The following is a 25,550-nucleotide window of genomic DNA, read 5'->3' as shown; positions in this document are numbered from 1 at the left end:
AAGCAAGTTACACACAGGATTTTGTAAATCCTCACCACGAAGCTATTATTCCTATTTCTCAGGTGAAGACCATGAGATTCAGACAAGGGTAGACACCCGGACACGATCACACAGAAAGCCAAGGCTGGGTGGGGCAGGACTAGAACCAGGTCTTTTGCGCCCCAGCCCTGGTCCCGACCCTGCCTCACCGTCCCCTCCGCCCCCATGTGCCCTGCCCCCCGCCCCCGGTACCGCCCTGCTGGCAAAGTTGAGGAGTCCGTCTCCGCGCACTGGGTCTGGCGGCAGGCGGAGAGGTCTCCTTCCTTCCCCCGCTGGAAACTACTCCAGCTTCTGAAACCAGCTGTTTTACGCTTTGAGGGAGCCGGGTCCTCGGGGTGGCTTTCTGCAGCCCATCCCGCCCCCTACGTGTGCTCTCGGGCGGGGGAAGTTGCGGGTACCACTTTAAAAATCCCAGCCTGAGCAAAACTTTGATGATAAATCAAGCGGCAGATCCCTCCGCCGCCACCTCCTCCGGGCGGGCGGGAGGGAGCGGGAGGGAGGGGTGCGCGGCGGCCCGAGCGGCGTGGCCTTCCGCGGAAGGGAAGAGTCCCGCAGTCGGAGGCGGCCGGCTGGGCGTGCGCTCGCTGCCCGCAGCCGGGGCTGGGCCGGAGCCGGCCGCGGTCTGGGGCCGGGTCGGGCCGGGTTCAGCGGGCAAGGGGCAGCGGTCGCAGCCGGGAAGCCAGGCCGCACCCGGCAGGGGACGGCGGTTGCGGGGTCTGCGGTCTCCGGAGCCCCGATGTGAGGCGGCGGCGCCCCCGGCCCGAGCGCGCACCATGGGGGCCCCGCTCGCCGTGGCGCTGGGCGCCCTCCACTACCTGGCACTTTTCCTGCAACTCGGCGGCACCACGCGGCCGGCCGGCCACGCGCCCTGGGACAACTACGTCTCCGGCCACGGTGAGTTCGGTCGTCGCCCCCGCGGACTTCCCCACCAAACCCCACCCGGGCTGCACCGCTCCAACTTGGCGATCCCTGGGCTCGAACCCGCGCTGAACGTGGCGGGAGTCCCGGGGCGCCCTCTGCCGGGTCCACGGACCCGCCCTGGCACCCTGGCCATCTTGTAGAGGAGGGGGCACCCCATGCGCACCCCGAATCCGGCTCTGGCGGAGATCCCCTTTCTCCCCCCACACCCACTCTCGCCTGTACACACACCTCCACGACCACACAGACATTCACCGCCACGGGCACGCTCAGAGCCACACTCACTGCTTTCTCACACTCACAACTCCTATCCTCACACATCTGCAAACACCATCTCAGTTCCTCCTCCTCACTCATACACACTCACACTTGTGCCCACTACACACACACATCAGACGCTACGGCTGGTGGGCTCACACCCTGCCAGCTGGCGTGCAGGCTCACACACTCTGCACAACTCTCGCCTGCCTGCCGCCGGCCTGCAGACATGCTGGCAAACACACACACACGTGAACACACTTCGCTCGCCCACCTCTCCCTGCCCACCTGCCTTTCCCCTTTGTGGGTTTAACCCCACAGCTGCCTGTGCCCCCTCCCTCTTCACACTTGCCCCTTATGCCACCAGGAAACCTGGGGGACAGAAGACCCTCTGCCTCTTGAGAACTGGTAGCCGGGGGGCTGCAGCCACCCCTGTTGGGTGGGTGCATCTCCGGGTCAGAGGCTTGGTGGGAGCCCCTCGGAGACACTGGAGTAGTTGGGATCGCTGCTTGCAGCCAAAGGCGTGGAAGGGAGGAAACGGTACCCGATGTTTTTGTTACCTCTGGGAGTGGACGGGAAGCCCCTGCCATCCCTCTATGGGGTACCGCCACTCAGCATCATCCTCGGCTTCCGAGGACTGAAATGTGGGAAATCTCAGCTCCCGCCACCGTGGGAGCTGGGGAGCAAGCGTCCCCAGCACTGGCTGCCTAAGTGTCAGAGCTCCTTCTAGCCCCAGAGGAATCCAAGTTGGCAGCAGAGTTGGATCGTCTGAGGCTGATACTTAAAGAGGGCTCCTGTCCCCTGTGAGCCAGGCTCCCGTGTGGGGACTAGGGCATAGATAAAATGGAGACCCCTCCCCATCCATCCCTTCCCTGCAGAGGCTCCTGCTCAGGTAGGAGAGGCTGCAGCACCCAGTGCTGGGCACTGTACGCGAGGGCCGGGGGCAGGTTTGCACGAGGGGGAGAGAGCTGAGTGATTTATCCTTATGGAAAAGAGTCAGCTCTGGGACAGGGGACAAGGGACAGGGAGAGGGTTGGGGGGCGGGTTCGGGATAGATACTCAGAGATGGCTTTCCTGGAGTGTAACAAATGAGTGGGATTGCTCCAGGGGGTCTGGGGGCTTCCAGAGCTCTTCTTGGGTCTCTGCTTTTTGAGAACTAGGACTCCCTGCACCTTCAGCCTTGCCACGCTTGATACTAAACGCTCTGTGTATCACTTATGCACCGTTCATATCCGTCTTCTAATTTCTACCGGCCTGTTTGGAGCAGTGGTAAATAGGAGAAAGGTTATCCTGATTCTCAATTCACAGACGGAGAAGCCAAGGCTCCGAGAAGAGAGGGGACTTGCCCAAGGTCACACGGTGAATGAGTGGCCGAGCTGGGACTGACCCCAGGGTCTACTGGAAAAGATAGCGCCTTTTCCAGGACATTTATCTCCCTGTCAGAAGCCCTTGCAACCAGGGAAACTGGGAATTCCCCCTTCCACTCCCCTCCTTGCTCTGCTCAGTTCCTTGGCGTGGTTGAAACTTGCTCTCTCTCAGAGGGTTTTCCAAGGAAGGGCTCCCCTGAGTTTGCAGTCCCAAGAGCTATAAAGACTGGGGCTCTGAGGATTATGGTCACCTGTCCCTGGAGCACCAAGACCCCAAGGATTTGAGTGCCACTTTCAGTCCAGAGTTCCCAAGGTGGTCCTCTGTAGGGAAGCAGGGTTCACCCTCTGTGTGGCAGTGTCCACCTGCCCCCTGGTGTCAGCTGTGCTTAGGGACACAGCTTTGTCCTGCCAGCTGTAATGTCCCCTCTGAACCCTGGAGAGGTCAGCTCCATGGCCCAGAGGAGAAGGGGCCAGACGGGAAGGACGCAGCACTGGGCGCAGGGGCACTGGGCTTCTCCCGCCGACCGTCATGTAGCCCTGGGCAGGTGAGTCTGTCTTTTGGGGCTCCTTTTGTCCCTCAAGAAATGAGGAGATCAGGCAACTCTCCAGGGGCCGGACTGCCTTTCCCCAGCATGACCAGGTTCAAAGTCACCAAGTAGTGGCTGCTGAGGGGCCCCCATGGCTGCCCCTCCGTGGGGCCAAGCGGCCGCCACCACAGGAAGGGTTTGGAGCCACTCACTTAATCACAAAAAGAAACTGTTATTAATGATAGTGAGACGTGGTGAATAAGTGGGTCATGTCTAATAAGCCATTTGTGTTCAGGAGGAGAATACCAATTTGATAAAAGCTGCGTGTGCTGAAAAAGCCCCAGAAATTGCTGTTTAGCAGATTGGAGCCTGATCGTTTCATTATTCCTGGGCTCCGCGTGTCCTCAGCTGATGCAGGAAAGGCGGCCGGGTTAGGAAGGTGTCTCCGTGCCTGGCACGGGGGGGGTGAAGGCTGGGAGCGGGGGCTCCTGGGGAGAGGCCCACTGGCTCCGATTGCTCGCTGGCCGCTCGCCTCTCCAGCCCGCTCGGAGTCCAGCCCAGCAGCCAGGCTGACGCCGTCTGCCAGCCTGACCCAGGGCTTGTCACAGGGAGAGCCCGTGGTCAGATGGGTCCTGAAGGACATCTGTCTCGCTTTCTGTCTCCTTGTTACCCACCCACCTTCGGCCCACTTCGCAGAAGGCTTCTTTTTTAAAGGCACAAGGAATGAATGGGGAATGAATGATGCACGCCTCTGAGGGAGGCATCAGGAATTTAAAGGCTGGGGTGGCGATGGGCAGTGTCTGCTCCTAGTAGTTACTCAATAAACAGCAGCCACTTTGATTTTTCCTTATCAAAAAGGGTTAGCTCACTGCCATGAGCACAGCAGAAGCGGGAGGAAAGGGAATGAATATTTATGAAATACTGTGGGATAGGTGCTGCCAAATCCTGCCAGTGTCACCTCACTAACGCTGACACTATTCATGGAAGGCTAGTGTTGGACAGAAAAGGATCCTGAGGTTCAGAGAGGACCAGTGAGTTGCCCAAGGTCACTGAGTCTGTACAGACAGCTGGAGAGCCGTGCCTAGGATGGAGGTGTGTCTGGAAGTCCTGGGCCTGCCTCCTTCGGGACAGCCTTGAGGTGGCTTTGGCAGGTCGTGTGACGAGACTTCTTCCCCTGCAGTTCCATCCAAGCGCACTCCCTTCCAGGTCCCCATAGACCTGGCGAAGCAACGGGCTCCACCAAGAGGAACCAGCTGCTCAGAAAGGTGACAGGATCTTGCCGAGGCCATGTGCAAGTTAGGAAAATCAGCGGGACACCTTCAGTAATCTTTTCATAACTTCTCCAGGGCAGGGCTCCGGGAGGAAGGGTCCGTGTGAAGACCTTTGCAAAGCCCCTGCCTTGGAATCACCCAGGGAGTTTATTCAGTGCAGATCCCTGAGTCTTCCCAGACCCACTGGCCAAATCGATTATTGATGGAACCCTGGGACCTGCATTTTAATAGGCTACCGAGGCAAGTCTCCTTCAGCCTGGAGTGAGGGAGCCACTGTCCTGAGTGTTCACCCATACCTGATGGACGCATGGGGGGGGGGGATTGTCTGCTGTCAGGGCCTGCTGGGTGGGTCTGGTTTTGCAATAGAGGGAGAGGTCCGGGCTGGAGTAGGGACGTGGACCCTGAGAGGAGTCCCAGGAAACCTCACACTGCAATGAACATCCATCCTCCCACCCCCCCTTGCCACACACACACACACACACACACACACACACACTCACACACCTGGGCCAGCACCTTCAATTATTAATACACCCCAATGCAGACAGAGATCCTGACTTGGCCAGGCGCCTTGCCCACTGAGTGATGCACTGTCCTGAGGTTTTCCCTGCTGCCAGGAGGGAGCAGTGGGGCGCGGGGGAGGCGGTGGGCCGCTGGGCCATTTGGCAAACAGCCTGCGCACTGAAAAATGACTCTGGCTTTCTCATGTTCCTTACCGAACTGTTGGTGTCTCACCGTCAATAAGCTGGCTAGTTTGGTGGCTGGGATGGAGAAAATTGAACACTGTCTTCTGAAGGTTATGATGTTAAAAATGTGTCCGCCGTTGTCTCGGGTGTTGGTGGTGATTATTCTATCAATTACACTGGTAAACACTCCGCCTGGGGCTGAGGGTTTCCCGGCCTCCGGTGGGGAATTGGCCCTCACAAGCAGTTTTCCCCAAGTCCTTCACACCAATCGGGTTTGACACCTTGCCTGTCAGCGGCTCCTGCGGCCTTTCCCCAAGCAAGGGGAGCTACCAGCACGCCCGGCAGGATGGGGAGTTCAGCTCATCGCCATGGTGACAGCAGGGGTGTTGGGCAAGTCTCCTGTGACAAACAAGTGGACAGGGTCAGGATTAATGGGAGAGTGGTCCCTTCCGACCCGCCAGCTGCAAGGGCAGGAGATGGAGCCCAGGGGGTGAATCACCAAGGCTCGGGCCCAGCCAGCTCGGCCCCTCGAACCATCTTCCTCAACCCCTTTCACAGAGGGGAAGACTGAGGCCATGGACAAGAGAGCGTTTGCCCCAAATTTCCTGGGAGGTATTTGGCTTTTGGAATCACCTTACGTAAGTCTGTATGAATAGGGAGAGAAATATATGGAAGCAAATATTATTAAATGTCATGCAAGGGCCTTAAACGGCACCATCTCATGTGACCCCCCAAGGGGAGGGGACGTTTTCTGGAGGGGAGGTCAAAAGGCTTGCCCAAGGTCATGCACCTAACAAGTGTAGGAGCCTGGACTTGAACCCAGGACTGTATCTCCAGGGTGCATGCTCGCTGCGCTGTTGAGGCGTCCAGAGGAGGAGGGGGGCGTGGAATGATCGTGGAGACCTCCCCATTCTGCACTGGGCGTGGGGGGGGAGCAGTGCAAGTGCCAACCCAGACCGAACCCTGCCCCCTGCCGCGGTGACCTGCCATCTGCCTCGGAGGTTGAAGAAACCAGCTGGGTGAGGATGTGGTGTGAACAGTGACACAAATGCCGGCGTGAGGGTTGGTGTCAGAAAGAGGGGAAAGGCGGTGGCATGAAGCATCACTTTGGCCATAGTGGTTGGCCATGACCTTGGCCTTTAGGGCCCGAGACAGCTGTTGGGGTTATGGGAAGAGTCGGCCCCGAAGGGAGTTTGGGGCCCGCTGGGCACACAGGTCGGAATCTGGCCACTCTTACCCCCCTTCCCCGTGTTGTCGTGACCAGGGGTTGCAGGGCAGGGGCACAGGGGCAGGTCAGGAGTCCCTTCTGCCCTGGCGCCCGCTGCGATGCTCGGCACAGGGAGGTGACAGGGACCGAACAGATGGCAGGAAGCACAAAGCAGAGGTCTGAGGTCCGAATTCATACACTTTTGCTCATTCCAAGTTAATGTAGTTTGAAACATTTACATAATTTCAGTGTCGTAGGAAATCACAGAATTGGAGCGCTCCTCACGTCTACCGCCCACGGCAAAGACATTCTAGGGTGGGTACGGCTGATCGCACCTGACAGGGGCAGACCCAGGCCCGGCCCCTGGGGGTGTAGGAGATGCTATGGCCTGGAAGGTGACAGGGCTTCAGGGGTGCGTCCTCCTCTCCGGGACCCTGATGAGACGCTTCCATCAGAAGAGAGGTGGTGGCCTCCCTGGGGGAAGGAAGCTCCCCCTCTTCCAGCTGGCGACCCTGGGGTCCACAGCCCAGCCACTGGGTCCCTGCGGTACCTGCTCCTTTGGAGAAGTGAGGTGGAGATGGGGTGACAGAGAGGCCGCTGTTCCTCCAGGTCCCCTGCCCTCTGCTGTGTCCCCTCCCCTCCCTGGAAGCCAGCAGAGAAGTCTCTGGGAATATCTCCACACCATCCCCGGTTGAAACCTTTCTTCAGGACCCCTGGGGGCTCTCAGCAAGATTGGTTCTTACCTGAAAGATGATTTTAGACAGAATCCAGACATGCCTCTTATATTTTAATAGTTACGCATTTATTTTAATGTAGATTAGGAAAATATCACCAGCACAACAAAACTGCGATTTCACGGACGTGATTGCTTTGGATGAGTCTAACGGGAGGTTAAGAAATAGCGGGTGAGGTTATAAGAAAACAGTAAGGACATAACAGTGCTGGGCGTACACAGGCACGTCCTGTGTGGGAATGACAGGCCTGGGGACATGCTGTTCCACAGGCTCCCCCCCCCCCCCACCTCATGCCCCTTACTCCTCACACTGGGAACTGCTGGCCCAACAGGGGTTGTTGCCATGTATTCGAAGTTTGATCACTCATTCATTCATTCATTCATTCACCAAATATTAATTGAATGCCCGCCATATGCCCGGTCTTTCAGCCACTGTAGACAGCAACGAAGAAGGCTGATGAGGTTCTTGTCAGACAGCCAAAGCTATTTTTAAGAAGGTATGCGTAAACTGTGCTGAGAGTTAGGAAGCAGAGACGGCATTCAGCTTGGAGAAGGCCACTCTCCCCTGGGGCGGTGAGGGTAGCTAGTAGTGAACTGCTCCTCACAGGAGGTATGCAAGCTGGACCCCACCAGTTATCAGTCGGATGTGGATGTAATCGAAAGGGGATTCCTGCCTTATTTCCCGAGGGAGTGAACGCAGGTGGTGGTGGGGGGGGGGGGCTGCAGCCAGAACCCAGTAGGTGGTTAGTCAATATGTGTCGGTCACCCAGCAACTGGGTGACGGTGCTGGGATAAGAGCGCCTGTGAGCACAGGGTGCCTGGCCTCACACGAGGGAGGTAGCAGGGGTGAGGCCCCTTGCTGTCCCCGTGTCAGGGTGGGGTGGGGGTGGGGGAGGGTCAGCGACCCTTTTGTGCCTTCACTTCCCCTCGAAGTTAAGGAGCAGAGTTGGGGGCAGTGGGAATGGACCTTGGGTTTTCATTCACCCTCCGGCTCTGCCGTCGGGTGGTGGCAGGACCCTGCCTCCCCTGGGCCTCAGGTTCCCTACCTGACCCTGAACCGGGCTGCGTTCCCCTAAGCTCAAAGTGCCTAGACTTTCTCCATCTGCATCTTCCCAAGCCCGATCCTGGATCCTCCAGTCAGCAGGCGAGGGTGGGGCCGATGGGGCGTGTGGTGCTCAGCTCTGTGGCTTTGGGGTGGGTGGGTGGGTCTGAGAATGGAAATGCCAGCCAGCGCTCATTACGCATCTTCTGTGCCCACCACTTCCCCTCCTTCCTCTCACTTAATCCTCCTATGCCGTAGGAGGAGGGCTGTCCCATTGTACAGATGAGGACACTGAGGCTTACAGAGGGGTGATGCCGCTTGCCTGAGGGCACACAGAGGTTGAGTGGCAAAGCCCGGCTTGAGCCCAGCCTGTGGGACTGCAGAGCTGGAGTTCTCTGCCTGCTCACCCGTCCTGCTTCTGGCTGCCAAAGCGGGTGGGTGTGTGGGCAGGGGCCATGTTCCAGAGCGGCGCCCTGGCTGCATGGCGTGCTCTCAGGGCTCACAGCGCCAGCACGCCGCCGGGAAGGCCTGGGTGTGGCTGAAAGACGCACGTCTGGGAGTCTAGGCTCCTAGATCTCCGTCCTCCACGGCTAGGGAGGCGTGGTGGTACCTGCCCCTGTGGAGAGGTGGAGCACGCGTGTGGCCCCAGGTGTACCTGCTGTTCCCTGGGGGTTCTACCAGGGGCTCGTGTTTTTGTCCGAGCGGATGTCTGGAGTGAGTGTGTTGGGGTGATTGGTGTGGGCTTGGAGGAGCTGTGGTGCGGTGGGAAGGAGCCTGGGTGGTCCTTGAGCATCCTGGCCGGGCTGGCTTCCTCTGCCCAGGAGCCTGTGCTTCAAAAGCGGCCTCCCCGCCCCCCTCTGAGCTGTTGCCCTTGGGACAGAGGATGGAGGCTCTGGGAGCGTCTGGAGGTTAGAGCGGAGCTGGGAGCGGGGGCCTGGCTCAGAGCTATCGATGAGGGGCTGGCAGTGCCCGTCTGTGTCAGATGCTCCGGTCCTTCTCTCCCCTGGTTTCTCTCTCTGTCTCTCCCCCTCCCTCTTTTGCTTTCTATCTCTGTCTTTAACTCTCTCTTCATCTTTCTTTGTCCCTTTGTATGTGTCTACATTTTCCTTCCTCTTCTCACCTCTGTCCTCTCTCTCTCTCTGTCTCTCTGCACACACATATATGCGCACACACACACGTGCCTCTCTTCAGATGACATCTCTAAATTGTACATACACGTGTTCTGTGTATCATGACTTTCACACAGAGCAGGCACTCAAGAAGTGCCAGTCGAATGAAGTGAATAAAAGAATGAATGACCGCCCTGGCTGAATAACTTGGTTGTTAACTTGGTACGAGTTGTCCCCGTACGCAAAGGTTACTGGTTCAATCCCTGGTCAGAGCACATACCGAAATAAATCAATGGTTTTGTCTCTCTCTCTTTCCCCCTTTCTCTCTCTCTAAAATCAATAATAATAATAATAATAATAATAATAAAAGAGTGAATAACCAAATGGTGAAGGTACAAGAGACACTGGAGCTTGTCCAGACTAGTGGCTCCTAGTTAATTTAGAGGTCACAGTCCTCTTGAGAATCTGAGGAAAACTGGATTGTTTCCTCAGAAAAAAAATGCCACATTATTTTGCCAAGTTTTAGAGGGTTTGTTGAGTCCCCAGAGCCCACCTGTGGTCCTTAGGAGAGGCCACCTTCATCTCACCGGGAGGGGAAACTGAGACCCAGAGAGGAGCCAGCAGGTTGGTCTCAGGTCACAGGGCAAGTGTGCAGCAGGGCCAGGCGTGGGCCTGGAGTCCTTCCCCTGCCCCATAGCCCTCCCTCGTGACCGGGGCTGCATTCGTCTTCCCTGGCAAGCCCTTGTGAGTGGGGGTCTTCAGGGGGTGGGTGAGATCATGAAGGGGGGCAAACCAGAGGCGAGAGCCCGGGAAACAGCACGGGAAGGTGAGCCATCGGGGGTCCCTGCCGGTTTCCAGTGAGAGTGGTTGCTGTGTCCTGATGCAGTCAGGGAAGACTTCCTGGAGGAGTATCCAGGGACCTCCAGGGCTGAGAGGAGACTGCAGAGACTAGCGCGGAGCTGGGCTGGACTGCCTGTGTCTGGCAAGGGCTTCACTTGGAGCGTCGTGCAGAGCAGCGTGGGGAGCTTGGGCTCGGATCTCCAGAGCAGGGGGCGCCTTGGAAGATTCCTAAGTGGGGGAGGCAGAGGGTGTGGCCGGTGTTCGAGTGGGTGTGGCCGTGCGAGTGGACAGTGGCAAGGGACTTGGGAGCTGGAGAGGCTCACAGAGGAGGAGAGGCTGCTTCCTGGGGGAGGGGCGGCCTCTGTGTCCAGGGGATGTGGAAACGCGGGCACGTGTGCACGTGCGTGTGTAAGCACCCTGGCCTCCTTTCTAGTGCTTGAGCACACCAAGCTCCTTCCTCCTCCGGACCTTTTCCCCAAGAACCCCACCCCCCACCCCGCAGCTTCTCTTCCAACCTGTTCTGCCTCTGGCTCTCCCTCTCCTGTATGCCTGTGACCCCCTGTGAGACCTTGTTGCATGGCCCCACCCGGCACCCTGGCCGGCCATCAGCATACCCATCGTGCAGAGGAGGAAATCGAGACCTAGAGAGACGCAGTTCAGAGCAAGGGAGCGGAGCCCAAACTCTGCTTTCCCCCAGCCTGGCATGTTAAGGGTGTCTCTTAGGATTGGGAGTCCTGACTGGCCCCCCTCCTTTCTTAGCACCCTCAGGCTAGGTTCCAGGCTGAGGGCAGGGAAGGCAAGAGCGGAGGGCAGGGTGTCTGTTTTGCTTTGTGAGGTTTTTAAAAAATTATTTCCAGCCTCGGAGGCGGCAGCAATTACGGCAGGCTCACTGGGGAGCTGTTTGCTGGCTGTCACCGGCCCGGGAAAGGGTCTCTAATGGAGGCCTGGCGGCCAGAGCGCATGGTAGTGGAAATAGCGTTCAAAACAGAGCGGCACTAATGGTCTCAGGCAGGCAGAAGCAAGGGAGGGAGAGGGCCGGCTGGCTGTCAGCTGACGGGAGGCCTCTGGGGCAGGGCTCTGGGAACCACCAGCTGGTCTCTTTATGCCCCAAGAGACTCCAGCAGTGGTCCTTGAACTCCAGCTAGGCCCTGGGTGTCCCAAGCCCCATCCCAGCTCTGCTGCTTCCTATTAAAGCTCCTCCCAGACAGAAAAAAAACAGTAAATGCAAAGGCCCTGGGGAGGGACAGAACCTTCCACTGGCGATTCTCTGGTTCTAGAATGGTCCTTGTGTTTGAAAAGGCCAGGCCACGTTAGTCTTCTAGGTGAGGAAAAGGGGGGTGGGAGCTTTGGGGGATGGAGAGGCTGGGGCAGGACCACCCCGGGATAGCAACCAGATCCTCTCCACCATTATGATGTTCCGTGGATCCCACTATGTGCCAGACACTTACAGCTATGTATGATCTTGTTGCGGTCCCACAGTGCCCATTTTACAGATGAGGAAACCGAGGCTCAGAGATTGGCCCACCAATGAGAAAGTGCAGTCGGGGTTCAAATGTGGGTCAGCCCGATTCCAGAGCCCACGTGTGTGCTGCCGCCATCTTGGCAGCACCCTAAGTCAGGCTCTTCGTGTGTATTTGTTCACTTAATCTTCAAAATAAGCCTTTAAGCCAGGACAGGAGGGGGAGGGGCTGGGAAGTGGGGGAACTGGGTCCCACCCAGGCCAGTCTCTGTCTGTCTGGGCAACCTCTTCTGCTCAGGAGCGTCCCTGGGATCTGCCTCAGTTTCTCCCCTCGTCTTGGTCTCTGCACCTGGTTTTCCCCATCTCTGCCTTTCCCCTTCTGCTCTGTCTCCCTGGGTCTCCCTGGCCCGGGCCCTCCTGGCTCCACCCGGGGTGCCTCCCACATCTGTCTTTTCTTCCTCCTGCTCGATGGATCTGGGATGCTCCTTTCTGGGGCGGCTGCTTGTTCCTGTGGCTGATGCAACCTCCCCTTGCTCGCCCTGTTCACCCCCTCTCCGCCTCTGCCAGGCAGCCTGGAGGAGCACGTGCCTGGGCTTTGGGCTCACACCCTCTTGGGCTCAGACCCAGGCCCCCACTCAGCCTCTCTGAGCCTTCCTAGCCATCAGTGCAATGGGCTCGCCCCACTGGCTGGGCAGGGTGTGCCGGTGAGGATGGAAAGAGAGGCAGGCGGTCTGCCTTCTCCCGTCCCCGGCTCCCTGCACACTCCTCCACTCCCTCCCAGCCCCCTTTCACTCCCTGTGGCCCAGACGTGGGGAGAGCGGAGGCAGGAATTCCACTGGGGAAACCTGCTTGACTCCCACGCTCCTGCGAGTGCCAGGATATTTTCACTCTCCTTAAATCTCCCTAGATCTGCAATTCCACTGCTGTCTCCCTCAATATGTGCCGTGGCCGTGGGAGGCGCCCTGCCCCCAGCCCTCCTGGCTGTGTGTCAGGGCTGCCTGGCAGGGGACCGGGGCCAGTCTCCACCCTCTCTGCGCCTCAGTTTCCCCATCTGTCGGGAGAGGAGAGCGATGTTAGTGGCTACTACCCGGGTTGTTTTGGGGGTTGGGTGACTTATTTTATTTTATTCAAGAAACACTTCCATGAAGAGGAAATGAAATATGATCTATGCTACAACGTGGATGGACCTCAAAAACATTAGCCTAAGTGGAAAAAGCCAATCCCGAAAGACTGCAGACTTTATGGTTCCATTTATGTGAAATGTCCAGCATGAGCAAGTCCGCAGAGACAGAGGCAGACCGGTGGTGCCCGGGCTGGAGAAGATCTGCTTAGTGAGGAGAGGGTTTCCTCTCAGACCCATGAAAAGTTTCGGGACAAGGCAGGGGTGGTAGATACACCCTACTGTGAATGCACTAAATGCCACTGATTTGTTCACCTTAAAATGGTTAGTTTTCTGTTATATGAATTTCACTTCAATTAAAAATAACTAACTAGCCTGACCAGGCGGTGGATAGAGCATCAGACTGGGATGTGGAGGACCCAGGTTCAAGACCCTGAGGTCACCGGCTTGAGCCCAAAGGTTGCTGGCTTGAAGCCCAAGGTCTCTGACTTGAGCCCAAGATTGCTGGCTTGAGCAAGGGGTCACTCGCTCTGCTGTAGCCTCCCAGTCAAGGCACATATGAGAAAGCAATCAATGAACAAGCAATCATTGAACAACTAAGATGCCATAACAAAGAATCGATGTTTTTTTATCTCTCTCCCTTCCTGTCTCTCTGTCCCTCTCTCTCTTTCTTTCTCTCTGTCTCTGTCAAAAAAAAAAAAAAAAACCCAACAAAAAACTAAACTAAATACGAAACACCTCTAGAGCATGTACTCTGTGCCGGGCAGTCCGCTTTATAAATCTTAACACATTTAATCCTTACAACAAGGCTCTGAGGCAGTTGTTGTTATTACCCTCATTTTACCGACGAGGAACCGGAGGCACAGCATCTCCAGGCGCTTGTGCTGTGGTAAGCGCTCAAAACCGTTAGCTATTTTACTTTTTAGTGGGTTGAACAGCTCCCCTTGCCTATCAGCCAGGGCTGAGCAGAGACCCCACCTGGGTGAACGTGGCTGGTATGTGTGTCTAAAACTCAGCAGGGAGCGGGGTGCCACCGGGTCTTGAGGCCCCACTGCGACCCACACCCTAAGTCAGGCTCTTCACGTGCCTTTGTTCTCTTAATCCTCAAAGCAAGCCTTTAAACCAGGACACGTGTGGGAACTGAAGCTCAAAGAAGTGAAGCAACTTACACACAGCTGCACAGCAAGCCAGGGCAGTGCTGTGACTCGCATCCTCACCTGCTCATCCTGGGCACCCTCCCCCCATTCCCTCTCCATCCTCCCGGTCCCTTTCGCCCTTTGGCCCACACGGCGACACTCCTGTCCACAGAGTGTGTCCGAGGACCCTGAGGCTGCAGAGGTGACTGCACGGCTTGCACGGGACGGGAGTCCCCTAACGGGGGTGTCTGCCCCGCGCCGCAGCCGCAGAGTAAACAGCTTCCCACCAGGGCTCACGTTTCTTTGATGTCTCCTGTTTCATTCAAAATTCATAAATTCTGTATGCTGTTCTGTAATATATTCATGTTTGTTTTTAAAGACAGAAATAATGTTCTTTCCCCATTTTGGGGAGGGAGATCAATGCCTTGGGAAATTCCTTCCCTGGTTTGAGCAGCACAGGCCATAAGGGAGTCCTGCATTCATTCCTTTCTGCATTCATTCTACGAGCGAGCGTTCTGACCTCCTGGCTCCTAAAATAGGTGTTAGTCCTTGGCACGTGCGAGACACAGGGAACCTTATGGTGAACCGGACAGGATACGGCCCATCAGCCAGACCGGAAGAATCTGTAGGATGCTGGTAGGCAAGTGGCCGGGAAGGCTAGCAGGTCCTAGAGGTGGGATTGGGCCAGTGGCCGCGGAAGCCAGAGCCAGTGACAGCGGTGGGGAGGGGACTGCCCGCCACTGTCCACCTCCAGCGGGACCTGCACCCCAAACCCCATCTCATCAAGAAGAAAGCCTCTGCTTTGTGTTGCTCTGAATTGCACGGCTAACTCTCGCTGGTCTCCCCTGTTAATGAGAGGAAATGGAGATGGAGGCTCGTGGCCTTCAATAAACAACCTTTCCTGGTTGAATTTACGGACGCTGTTTGGTTTTCATAGTGTTTATTTTTACAGTTACCCTCTATTTATGGCAAGTGGTGCTGATTTTCCATTTATGGCAGTAATAAAAGTCTCCTTTTAAGCTGGAATTTTTTTTTTAAGTAAAAAAAGGGAAAGATGCTTTGAAAATAAATATCAAGTAAATTATATAGTGCAGGTGGTGCGGGGATTCTGCAGGAAGGGGGAAAGCCGTCTCCAAATGGTTGAACTTGGGTAACCCTGTCTCTGGTGTGCCCTTTCCTGCTCTGAGCTCCCCCTGACCAGCCCCACTCAGCGTTCAAGCTCAAGTGTGCCTCCTCCTCCTGGAGGCCTTCCCTGACTACCAGGCATGCATAGGCTGACCTTTCCTTCTCCTAGCATTGGCCCCTTGCCCAGCTATGTGAATGATGCACACCCTGAACCACTGTACAATCTAGGCTCAGTCTCAGCCATTCATTGTCTGCACAGGAGCCACAAACATAGATCTGTTCCTGTGTGTGTGCTGACCGGGGATCAAACCCTCAACCTTTGTGTATCGGGACAATCACCAGCCGAGCTCTCTGGCCAGGGCAAGTGGTCTGAGCATGTCGGGAAGCCCAGCACAGAGCCTGGGCTAGGGCGGGGTGCCATGACAGCTGATCGCTCATTCTTGAGCCTAGGCTGGCGTGTTTCCGTGCAGCACACTGCCGTTCCCCAAGCTTCTTCTGTACAGAAGGCTCCCTCTCCGCTCCTGGAGGAGAGGCCGGCGTGTTTCTGTGCAGCACACTGCTGTTCCCCAAGCTTCTTCTGTACAGAAGGCTCCCTCTCCGCTCCTGGAGGAGAGGCCGGCGTGTCCACTGCAAGATAAAACCACCTTTTCCCGATGCACACCTTGATTCCGCTTGCTGCAGGGAGCCTGCCAGAAGCCAGGGGCTGCCCAGCAGGAAACAAAGAGAAAGCTCAGTGCCTCCCCTGGGCCCTCGGGGCAGTCCCTCTGCACCTGTCCCTGGGGAGTAGGGGCTCTAGCTCTCGCCTGCTTTCTCAGCCCCTGGGGGCGTATCCATCCTGTTTATCTAGAAGCTCCCCTAGTGAAAGTTTTACCTCTCCTGATTTCATGGGTGCCCTGAGAGTCACAGGTGAGCGGGGCTTCATTAAGCACTCCTTCTAGCTCTTTCCCCCTATTCTGCCTCCCAGCTGGGAATGAAGGCGGCCACATACCCTTCCAGCCCCAGCACCCCACTGCGGGGGACACAGAGGAGGCTCTCTGGGAAGGGCCCCTCTCCCAGAGTCACACTTTTGCATGCTGGAGAGGAGAGGGAGCTTGGAGTGGACTGGGGTTTTGTCTGGGACACTTTGCCATCGGCCTTGGGGTTGGGATCTGACTGTTCCTTCATGCTGTGTGACCTCAGGCACCAGCTCTTCCTCTCTGAGCCTTGCTCCCTCCTCCCGTGAAACGGGGCTGGCAGTAACAGTACCCCCTCATCAAGCCTTTGGGCGGGTGAAGCGGGATCCTGTGGGCAGTGACACCTAGGTGGGGTTTCCTTCGACACCGGAGCAGGGGATTGGCCCCATAGTCTCCAGGTTCCCCGAGCCTCGGTTTCCCCAGCTGTAACAAAGGGACAGTGATCCCTGCTCTGCAGGGTTGCCGTGAGGATTATGTGGGGTCAGGCGCATCAACTCTCTGGTTATGGTGGGCCTCTGATAAGAAAGATGTTCCCACAGGCATGGTGGGGCTGGTCCATGGCCCTCAGGGTTGGAGGGGGTGAGGGGCCGCCGCAGAGCGGCCATGGACAGCCCTTCCTGCACTGCCGGCATTTATTCATTGCGCTGTTTCACCCTGGATGCATCTCACACGACAGTTTTATGGGCCCTCTCGGGGAGCCACCAGCTTGCCCGTGGGCCCACGTGGACCAAGCTGGGCTTAGGCACTGGCGGTCATGAGGACCACAGGAGGGCGGTTGAGGAGGAGGTTGTCCTGTTGGGGCCTGATCAGGACCTTCCTGGTTGCCTGTGTCTGTATGTCTGTCCCCATCCTCCTCTTCTGAGTGAAGTTTCCCCCAAAACACTAGTTGAGCACATGGTAGGTACCTCATAAGTGTGTGAATGAATGAATGGATTTATTTATAATATTTATGCCGCACGTGCCTAATAGCACCTCCCACGTGCCTGCTCCTGGCTGGACAGTGCAGGCACCAGGCCCGGGGGAAGCTCCCAGGCTGCGGCGAGTCACAGACACCGTAATATCTGTCACCTAACACACCCCAGTGGGGCAGTGAGAGGAGGACTCTCGGGGACCATCAAGGCCGCCAAGGAGGGCCTGGGCTGAGGTTAAGCAAGGGGCCCACGGGGTCACACTGGCTGGCTCTCTCTGCTCTGTCCCTTTGCCTCTCTGTAGCCCCAGCTCTGTCATGGTTCCCCTGGCTAGCAGCTGCCCCTGCCCCCAGCACCCCCTGCTCTCGCTCTGGCAAAGATTGATGGGTGGGCTGGGGTCCAGCTCCTGCAGGCTTCCTGGAGGAAGCAGTCTCAAACCAGTGATTTGAAGATCGGAACAGCAGGGAGGACTGTGCAGAGGGAAAGATTTGGGGCTGAACCAGAGGGTCTGGGATGAGGAACTGCACTCAGAGTCAGGGGCCTGGGGGCTGGGCTGGGACTGCCTGTGTGGACAAGCCCTGTCCGGGCCTGAGTGAGCCCCACTGGCTGCTGGGGGGAGCTGATGAGGAGGGAGGGGAGGAGCAGAGCTGGTGAATGAGACCAGCGACCAGAAGTGAGTGAAATGCGGATGTTGTATCCACTGCGTAATCATGAACGGCTTTCCGGAGAAGACAGAATTTTGAGCTAGAAGGTGAGATAAAGCAGTGCTGTTTGTTGAGCCCCTACTATGCGCAGGAAGCGTATATTGCCTGTGTAATGCTCCCTGTGTCTTCTCATTTTCTCCTTTTATTTCAGAAAAAGAAACTGAGGCTCAGAGAGGTAGAGGGGGTTGTTGTTCTAGTCACAGAGTGAGGGGTGGGGGTGGAGAGGAAACAGGATTTGAACCCAGACCTGAAGGCAAAACTCTGGATGTTTGTGCTGAACCAGTGTCAGGAAAGTTAAGAAGGAGGTCAGAGCCCTGCTCTTGAAGGGCAGGGAAGATCTTCCAGGTCACTTCCTGCCTTTCCCAGACGCCAAACTGAGGGACCTGGGCTGAGCCCGTGGGCTATTTCCTGCAGATGGTGCTCTCATAACTGGGTCTCTGGTTAATTAATACGTCGCCTTTCCCCTCCCAATTAAAAGCAGAAAGGAAGATGTTGCCTACAATCAAGCCCCTTTCTTCTCCTGCAGAATCCTCATTTGTGGACACCGGTGTTAATTGTCTTCCCAGCGAGCCCAGCCCTGCTCGGGCCCTGGGGCTGGAGAACACAATTGCATCCTTCTCAAAAAATCTATAATTATGCTCTCGCTCCCCTGGGAACTGGCTGTGAGGAGTTACCTGGCAGGGAGGAGGGCTCAGGGACAAAAGGAAGTCAAAGAGGAGAGATGGGTTTTCCGTCCTAAACTCATCAGGGGTGCTAACGCGGAAGTTGGGGCTCTGGGTGTCTCGAGGAAAAGAGGTCGGGGTGGAGGGTCGGGGAGAGGAGCTGCAGGAACAAGGTCTAGAATTTTCGGGCTTCCTCTCTAGAGCCCTCTGGAACTGGGTGCAAATGTAACTATCCACTCTCTCTGGCGCCTTGGGCAGGTCACTGAGCCTCTCTGAGCCTCGGCTTTCCCGTCTGAAAAACGGGCATCACGATGATCACACCTACCCCATAGCGTGATGGTAGGAACATGAAAAAATGTAGGCAAAGGGCGTGGCTTAGTGCCTGGCACAAAGCAAGAACGCAATACTTAATAGTGTTGATGATTTTATCATCATCATCATCATCATATCATCATCAAGATTAGGATGGATCATCTACCAGTTTCTGGTGCTGACACAATATCCTCACTCACAGAGTTCAGAGGGAGCAAGAACCTCCAGCCAGTCGGGGCTGCCCTCTTTCGGGGAGGAGGGAGGAACGGAGCTCCCCTTCTCTGGAGGTATGCAAGTGGGATGCGGCGGTGTGGAGCCTGGTGGCGGTGTGGAGCCTGGTGGCGGTGTGGAGCCTGGTGGCGGTGTGGAGCCTGGTGGCTGAATCCCACCTGGTAATTCAGCTCAGACTCTGATGGAGGCTGAAGGACTGACCCCTGGGGCTTGGTTACAACTGCTGGGCAGACGTAGGTCCAAAAGCCAGTTCTGCGTGACTCTTGGCCAAGGCATGTCATCTCTCTGAGCCTCATTTTCCTCACCTGTCCAATGGGAGTGAGTAGATTAGAGAGCATTGGAGACAGTGCCTGCATCGTGCTGGGTATGCAGTAGATGCTCAATTAATGGTGGTTCCTTTCCTTTTTTAAACCAGGCTCTCTGGCTTTCCCTGCTTTCTGCCAGGGCCCCCGCTGCTCCCTTTCTTCTTGCCCCTGCCACACATCCTGCAGGGCCTGGCCCAGGTGCCACCTTCCTCCTCCCCTATGCGTCTCCTCCCCGAAGTAGAAGTGACCCGTCCCTTCTCAGTGCCCAGGGCGCTGCCCTTAGAACACGCATTCCTTCCTCCCTCAGATTGGCTGAGCTGGCGGGGCTCCTGAACCACGAATTCTAATCCCCATTGTGCAGAGGAGCAAATGCAGGCTCAGAGAGGAGGAGAGCTTCTCACCAGGTCGCACAGCAAGTCTGTTGGCAGAGCAGGCTCGCTCCGCCACCCCTGGGCCCTGGTCCTGTGTTCCTGGTGCTCATCTGCATCACAGTTTCTCCCTGAGTGGTGGTGGGCATCCTGGGGCGGTGCCTGGGACAGGCCTGCATGTTGCTGTCTATGAACAGATATGCCATCAAATGCCCAGAGCCTCAGTTTCCCCACTTCCCTGCAGACATACTGCCCCCTTCACCACTAAGGTTGGAGCCAGTGGCTCCGGAAGGGCCTTCCCCAACCCCATCCCACTCCACCCAGGCAGTTCTTGGCAGGGTCAGAGGGGATCAGAGATGGGCCCAGTGTCCCTGTGGGAAGAAGAGTTGGTGGCCACACTCACAGCCAACTCTCCTGGCTCCGTGAGTTTTGGGAGCCAGACTCTCACTCCATCTTCCAACCAAAACCCCTCCCCACTCCTGGCTCAGGACTACCTGCTCCACGGGGCAGTGCCTCCTCTAGGAAGCCTGCCTTGATTGCCCCAGACTGGGTGAAATGTCTCCTCTGTGCCTGCCTAGGCCTAGCACTTAGAATAAAACAGACCCGCCCCTTCTACCCCACAGGACCCTGTAAAGTTGGCCACTCTGGACTGCTTCTTTTTAAGAAAAAAGAGCTCTATAATCAAAGAGTTTAAATTCTATAGGAAGAGTATGGTCTTGGGCAGGGGTCCCCAAACTTTTTACACAGGGGGCCAGTTCACTGTCCCTCAGACCATTGGAGGGCCAGACTATAAAAAAAAACTATGAACAAATCCCTATGCACACTGCACAGATCTTATTTTAAAGTAAAAAAAAAACAAAACGGGAACAAATACAATATTTAAAATAAAGAACAAGTAAATTTAAATCAACCAACTGACCAGTATTTCAATGGGAACTATGCTCCTCTCACTGACCACCAATGAAAGAGGTGCCCCTTCCGGAAGTGCGGCGGGGGCCGGATAAATGGCCTCAGGGGGCTGCATGTGGCCCGCGGGCCGTAGTTTGGGGACCCCTGGTCTTGGGAGTCAGGCAAGCCTGGGTACAAATCCAGGCTCTAAGTGTGTGGCCTTGGAAAGGTCACTCCCTGGCACTGGGCCTTGGCTGCCTCCACTGAGCAATGGGCACATGTGAGGGGGAGGGAGGGAGTGAAGGCCGGCCCTGAGCCCTCATCGGGTGTCCCCCGCACCTGGCCCCCAAGCGCTGGGACTGTGGCTAGTCTACACTGGAGGGTGTGGTGATCGCGTAAAATACACATTGGATTTCCAAGACTCGGGGGGAAAAAAAATGTAAAATGTCTCATCAATGACTTTTATTATTGGAAGTAATTTTGATATTTGGGGTTAGCTAAAATACATTATTGGAATTAATTTGTCTTGTATAAAAAAACCTTTTTTTCTTTTCCTATTAGAAATTTGAAAATGCTGTGTGCCTCAACTGTACTTCTGTTTCTGTTGGGCAGTGGCCTCTGCGTGACCGTCACTGGGACTCGAGGGCAGAGGAGGCTGTGTGTGTGTGTGGGGGGGGGGGTGCGTGACTGTCACTGGGACCCGAGGGCAGAGGAGACTGTGTGTGTGTGTGTGGGGGGGGTGCGTGACCATCACTGGGACTCGAGGGCAGAGGAGACTGTGTGTGTGTGTGTGTGGGGGGGGTGCGTGACCGTCCCTGGGACTCGAGGGCAGAGGAGGCTGTGTGTGTGTGTGTGGGGGGGTGCGTGACCATCACTGGGACTCGAGGGCAGAGGAGACTGTGTGTGTGTGTGTGGGGGGGGGGTGCGTGACCGTCACTGGGACTCGAGGGCAGAGGAGACTGTGTGTGTGTGTGTGGGGGGGTGCGTGACCGTCACTGGGACCCGAGGGCAGAGGAGGCTGTGTGTGTGTGGGGGTGACCGTCCCTGGGACCCGAGGGCAGAGGAGGCTCTGTGTGTGTGTGGGGGGGGGGGTGCGTGACCGTCACTGGGACTCGGGGGCAGAGGAGGCTGTGTGTGTGGGGGGGTGACCGTCCCTGGGACTCGGGGGCAGAGGAGGCTCTGTGTGTGTGTGTGTGGGGGGGTGCGTGACCGTCACTGGGACTCGAGGGCAGAGGAGGCTATGTGTGTGTGTGTGTGTGTGGGGGGGTGACCGTCCCTGGGACCCGAGGGCAGAGGAGGCTCTGTGTGTGTGTGTGGGGGGGGGTGCGTGACCGTCACTGGGACTCGGGGGCAGAGGAGGCTGTGTGTGTGTGTGTGTGGGGGGGGGTGACCGTCCCTGGGACCCGAGGGCAGAGGAGGCTCTGTGTGTGTGTGGGGGGGGGGGGTGCGTGACCGTCACTGGGACTCGGGGGCAGAGGAGGCTGTGTGTGTGTGGGGGTGACCGTCCCTGGGACTCGGGGGCAGAGGAGGCTCTGTGTGTGTGTGTGGGGGGGGGTGCGTGACCGTCACTGGGACTCGAGGGCAGAGGAGGCTGTGTGTGTGTGTGGGGGGGGGGGGTGCGTGACCATCGCTGGGACCCGAGGGCAGAGGAGGCTGTGTGTATGTGTGTGTGGGGGGGTGCGTGACCGTCACTGGGACCCGAGGGCAGAGGAGGCTGTGTGTGTATGTGTGTGTGTGTGGGGGGGGTGCGTGACCATCGCTGGGACCCGAGGGCAGAGGAGGCTGTGTGTATGTGTGTGTGGGGGGGTGCGTGACCGTCACTGGGACCCGAGGGCAGAGGAGGCTGTGTGTGTGTGGGGGTGACCGTCCCTGGGACTCGGGGGCAGAGGAGGCTGTGTGTGTGTGTGTGGGGGGGGGGGTGCGTGACTGTCACTGGGACCCGAGGGCAGAGGAGGCTGTGTGTGTGTGTGGGGGGTGTTTGCCAGGCTCTTTGGGGGTGAGAGGCCTGGCCAAGGACGCAGGGCCTGCGGCCTGCCCTTGCTGACCCCTGGTGGCTGAGCAGTCTCAGGCCAAACACTGCCCTTTCTGAGCCTTGCTTTCTGAGTCAGTAAAAGGACCCGGCGGGTCAGGGTCAGCATTCTTGGTCAGTTTGGGCAGGCCAGTGGACAGAGGGAGACTGACCGAGGGTGGGTGGAGGCCCTGTCCCCGCCCAGGTCACCCTGATGGAGCCCCGGTCCCCACCCAAGTTGCCCATCAGCCCTTCCTTGCACTCCTACTTCTGCCCGGCTGGGTGGGGGGCTTCCAGGGCTGCAGCAGCAGGAAGGTGGGGCCCTCCCAGAGGGGGTGGAGGCAGCATGCCTGGGTGACCTATGCAGTGTCAGGTGTCTTTCCAGGACAAGATAACCTCTCGTAGGAAGGAAGGATTCTAATTACAACTTAGGACAATATTTGTTTGGAGAGACAAGAGACAGAACATGTGGTAGGGAGGGGCCTGGGGAGGTGTAGAGTGGGGGGTTTGTTTCCTTATTGTCCTGGCAGTGTGGCAGGGGTGGCCGGTGGGGTGAGCTGCTGCTGGGTCAGGGGAACAGACTGTCCCGGGATGTGGAGGGGGAGCTGGGTCCTGGGGGCAGACAGGGGGCAGATGTGGCTCCCACCACACCCTGGGGCCCTGAGGAGCTGGTGAACGTCCCACCTGCTTGGCACGCCCGGAGCACCTCCCCACTAGGTGCCAGGAACCGTGCCACCGGAGGGAGCTCTGGGTCCCGCTCTGAGACGGTCAGTGTGTTCAGTGAACAGATGCGGGGCCAGGACCGGGGTGGTGGGGAGGTGGTCTGGGTGGTCGGGGACGGTCTGCCTCTCTGGGGGCTGAGTTTGAGCTGAGCCCTGAGTGACTCGCAGGGCAAAGAGGGGCCAAGGTAACAGCACTCTGGGCTCTGGGGGAGAAGCCCAGCCCGAGTGGGGCGTTCAGGGTCCTTGGACGACCCCTTCCTCCCCGTGTCTGGCCAGCTCTGCTGCGGAGCACCCAGCACGCCCCGCCTCGCGGAGCGCCGCCAGGTGCCCCACGGGGAGCCGATCACCCGCCCCTGCAGGCCTGGCGGCTCCCACTCGCCCGCCTCCCCCGCCCACCAGCGTCCGCCTCCCCCGCCCACCAGCGCTGTGGCCGCTGTCCCTGCTGTCCCCTGAGTCCCTGCCCCTCCTCCCCCGTTTCTCCGACAGCCCTGTTCACGGAGACGCCCCACGACATGACGGCGCGGACCGGCGAGGACGTGGAGATGGCCTGCTCGTTCCGCGGCAGCGGCTCGCCCTCCTACTCGCTGGAGATCCAGTGGTGGTACGTGCGGAGCCACAGGGACTGGACCGACAAGCAGGCGTGGGCGTCGAACCAGGTACGGCCTCGGGGCCGCGAGCTGGGCCCCCGGGTCGGGTCGTGGGTGCCTCTGCCCCTCGTCCCCTCTGAGGGCTCCGCTGCAACACCCGCCCCCTCCCTGCTTCCTGCAACGGAGGCTTGTTTTCAGGGCTGGAGGCGGAGTGAGGCTCAGCACGTGGGATGGGCGCAACCGGAGGGCCCCCCAGAGAGCACAGAGTGCAGCCACGGGGGTCCACCCGTGCACGTCCACGTGGGGAAACTGAGGCCAGCGGGGCAGAAGCTGGGTCCAGGTTATGGGTCAAGGTGGGTCTCCTGACTCACCTTCCGTCACTTCTCCAAGGGAGATAGCTGGGCAGTGTGTTGTAAAGGCCCTGCAGACGTGAGGGACGCTGTTGCCCAGGTCAGTCGTGAGCACGCATGCGTGCATACCCTTCCACACACGTGCAGGCGCACCCCTGCCACCCGTCCCTGCACACGCATGTGCCTCTACACAGGGACACGTTCATATGTGCACACGGCGTGACCACATGCTGTTGGTGTCCCTCCTCACACACCGGGGCATACTCCGTGCCACCAGCCCCACCGCCAACTGTCCACCCCTCTAACTCCGCCCGAGGGCTTTCTGTGGACAGCAGAGCCTGCTGGTCAGCGAGACAGGCTGGAGGAGCGCCCTGCCGATGACCGACAGGCATTGAAGAGAAGCCCCCAGCTCCCTCGCCCCTCAGTTGGGATAAGCAAAGAGTGTTCTATGCTCTCTTCCCAAGGAGCCCAGCGGGAGTCGGTGCCAGTGCCCGGAGTGGCGTGGTCCCTGGCTCGATAACACACCCGTCACTGACTTCCTTCCTTCCCTTTCTGGTCTCGCTCACTCCCCTACTGATGTTTCCTGGGTCCCCTCCCAAATAAACCACTTGCACTGGAGTCTTTGTCTCGAGGCTGCATCATGGGAAACCCCAGCTAAGGCACGTTCACTCTCACACCTGTGAATACACAGCCAACGTGCAAACAGATGCCTCTACCCACCCACATGAACACATGCATTTACACGCCTTCCTGTGCACAGATGGGTGTGGCCACACCTTCTGGAAGATTAGGAAAGAGACTCTGACATATTCACACCTATGGATTAGACTCTGCCCTGCTCCTGGAAGTGTCTGTTCCCCAAAGCACAGGCTTCGAGGACTCCCCGGGGCGGTCAGAGAAAACGCCCTCAGGCAGTGTTGCCAATCTCTGCAGTTGGATGCCTCCGGGGTCAGCTTGCGGGGGATGCCACGTGGGCAGGGCTCCAACAGTATGTGCTGCAGACACCGGCTCATGCATGTGACACACCTGAAAATGCAACACATTCACAGATCGTCGCAGGTGTGCAGACACTCCTACGAAGGCACCAGCCAGACTCCCATCTTGTGCCTTTATCCCATTTATCCCCAAAGGCCCACGCCGCTAAATGCAGGACACACAGTTTTCCGGGCACCTCCTTTATCTCCCTGTGCTCTGACTTCCTCCCACTCCGAGTGGACGTGGACCTGAGGGACCCCCAACTCCAGACCCCAGGGCCCCACAGTGTCACCTGCCTGCAGCTAGCTAGAATCTTCACTGTTGTCCGCACCCCCCTCCCCCCAGTAGTCCTAATGTCTTGTCTCTGCTTTCTCCTCCCCTCCCGACAGCTAAAAGCATCTCAGCAGGAAGACGCAGGGAAGGATGCAACCAAAATAAGTGTGAGTTCTGATAATGACTTCTCTCGCAAGGGCCCTAATGGAGGACACAGCTGTAATTTAAAAAAAAAAAAAAAACTTGGTCCAGTACCACAGGGAGCTTGGACGAGAAGACGGAGGCGAAAGGAAAAAGAAAGGGGGGAAATGGCTCTGATCTGTTTTTTAAAAGCCAGAGATTTTTCAAGTTCACTGAGCGACAGGCACAAAAAAAATGACAAGAGGAGAGAAGAAGCCTTCTCTCCGGTCGGGAGCCAAGGCTGGCGTGTCCCTGTCTCGGCAGTGTTTTTTATTTTGGGTAACCAA

General features: G+C 57.6%; 1 protein-coding gene across 1 annotated transcript in view; it reads left to right on the top strand.

Moving 5' to 3' along the window:
* The first annotated feature begins 583 nt into the window (after nt 1–583).
* The window catches only part of VSTM2L (V-set and transmembrane domain containing 2 like), a 34,150-nt gene continuing 9,183 nt past the window's right edge, over nt 584–25,550 (top strand). The window contains exons 1-3 of the mRNA XM_066386134.1: nt 584–933; nt 23,385–23,554; nt 25,200–25,250. Coding sequence (XP_066242231.1) covers nt 813–933; nt 23,385–23,554; nt 25,200–25,250 — 342 coding nt within the window. The 5' untranslated portion in view covers nt 584–812. The remainder of the gene's footprint in view (nt 934–23,384; nt 23,555–25,199; nt 25,251–25,550) is intronic.

Source organism: Saccopteryx leptura, chromosome 5 (assembly GCF_036850995.1).
Source record: "Saccopteryx leptura isolate mSacLep1 chromosome 5, mSacLep1_pri_phased_curated, whole genome shotgun sequence".
Lineage (NCBI taxonomy): Eukaryota > Metazoa > Chordata > Mammalia > Chiroptera > Emballonuridae > Saccopteryx > Saccopteryx leptura.
The sequence above is the reverse complement of the archived record's forward strand: the minus strand, read 5'-3'. Positions and strand labels throughout refer to the sequence as shown.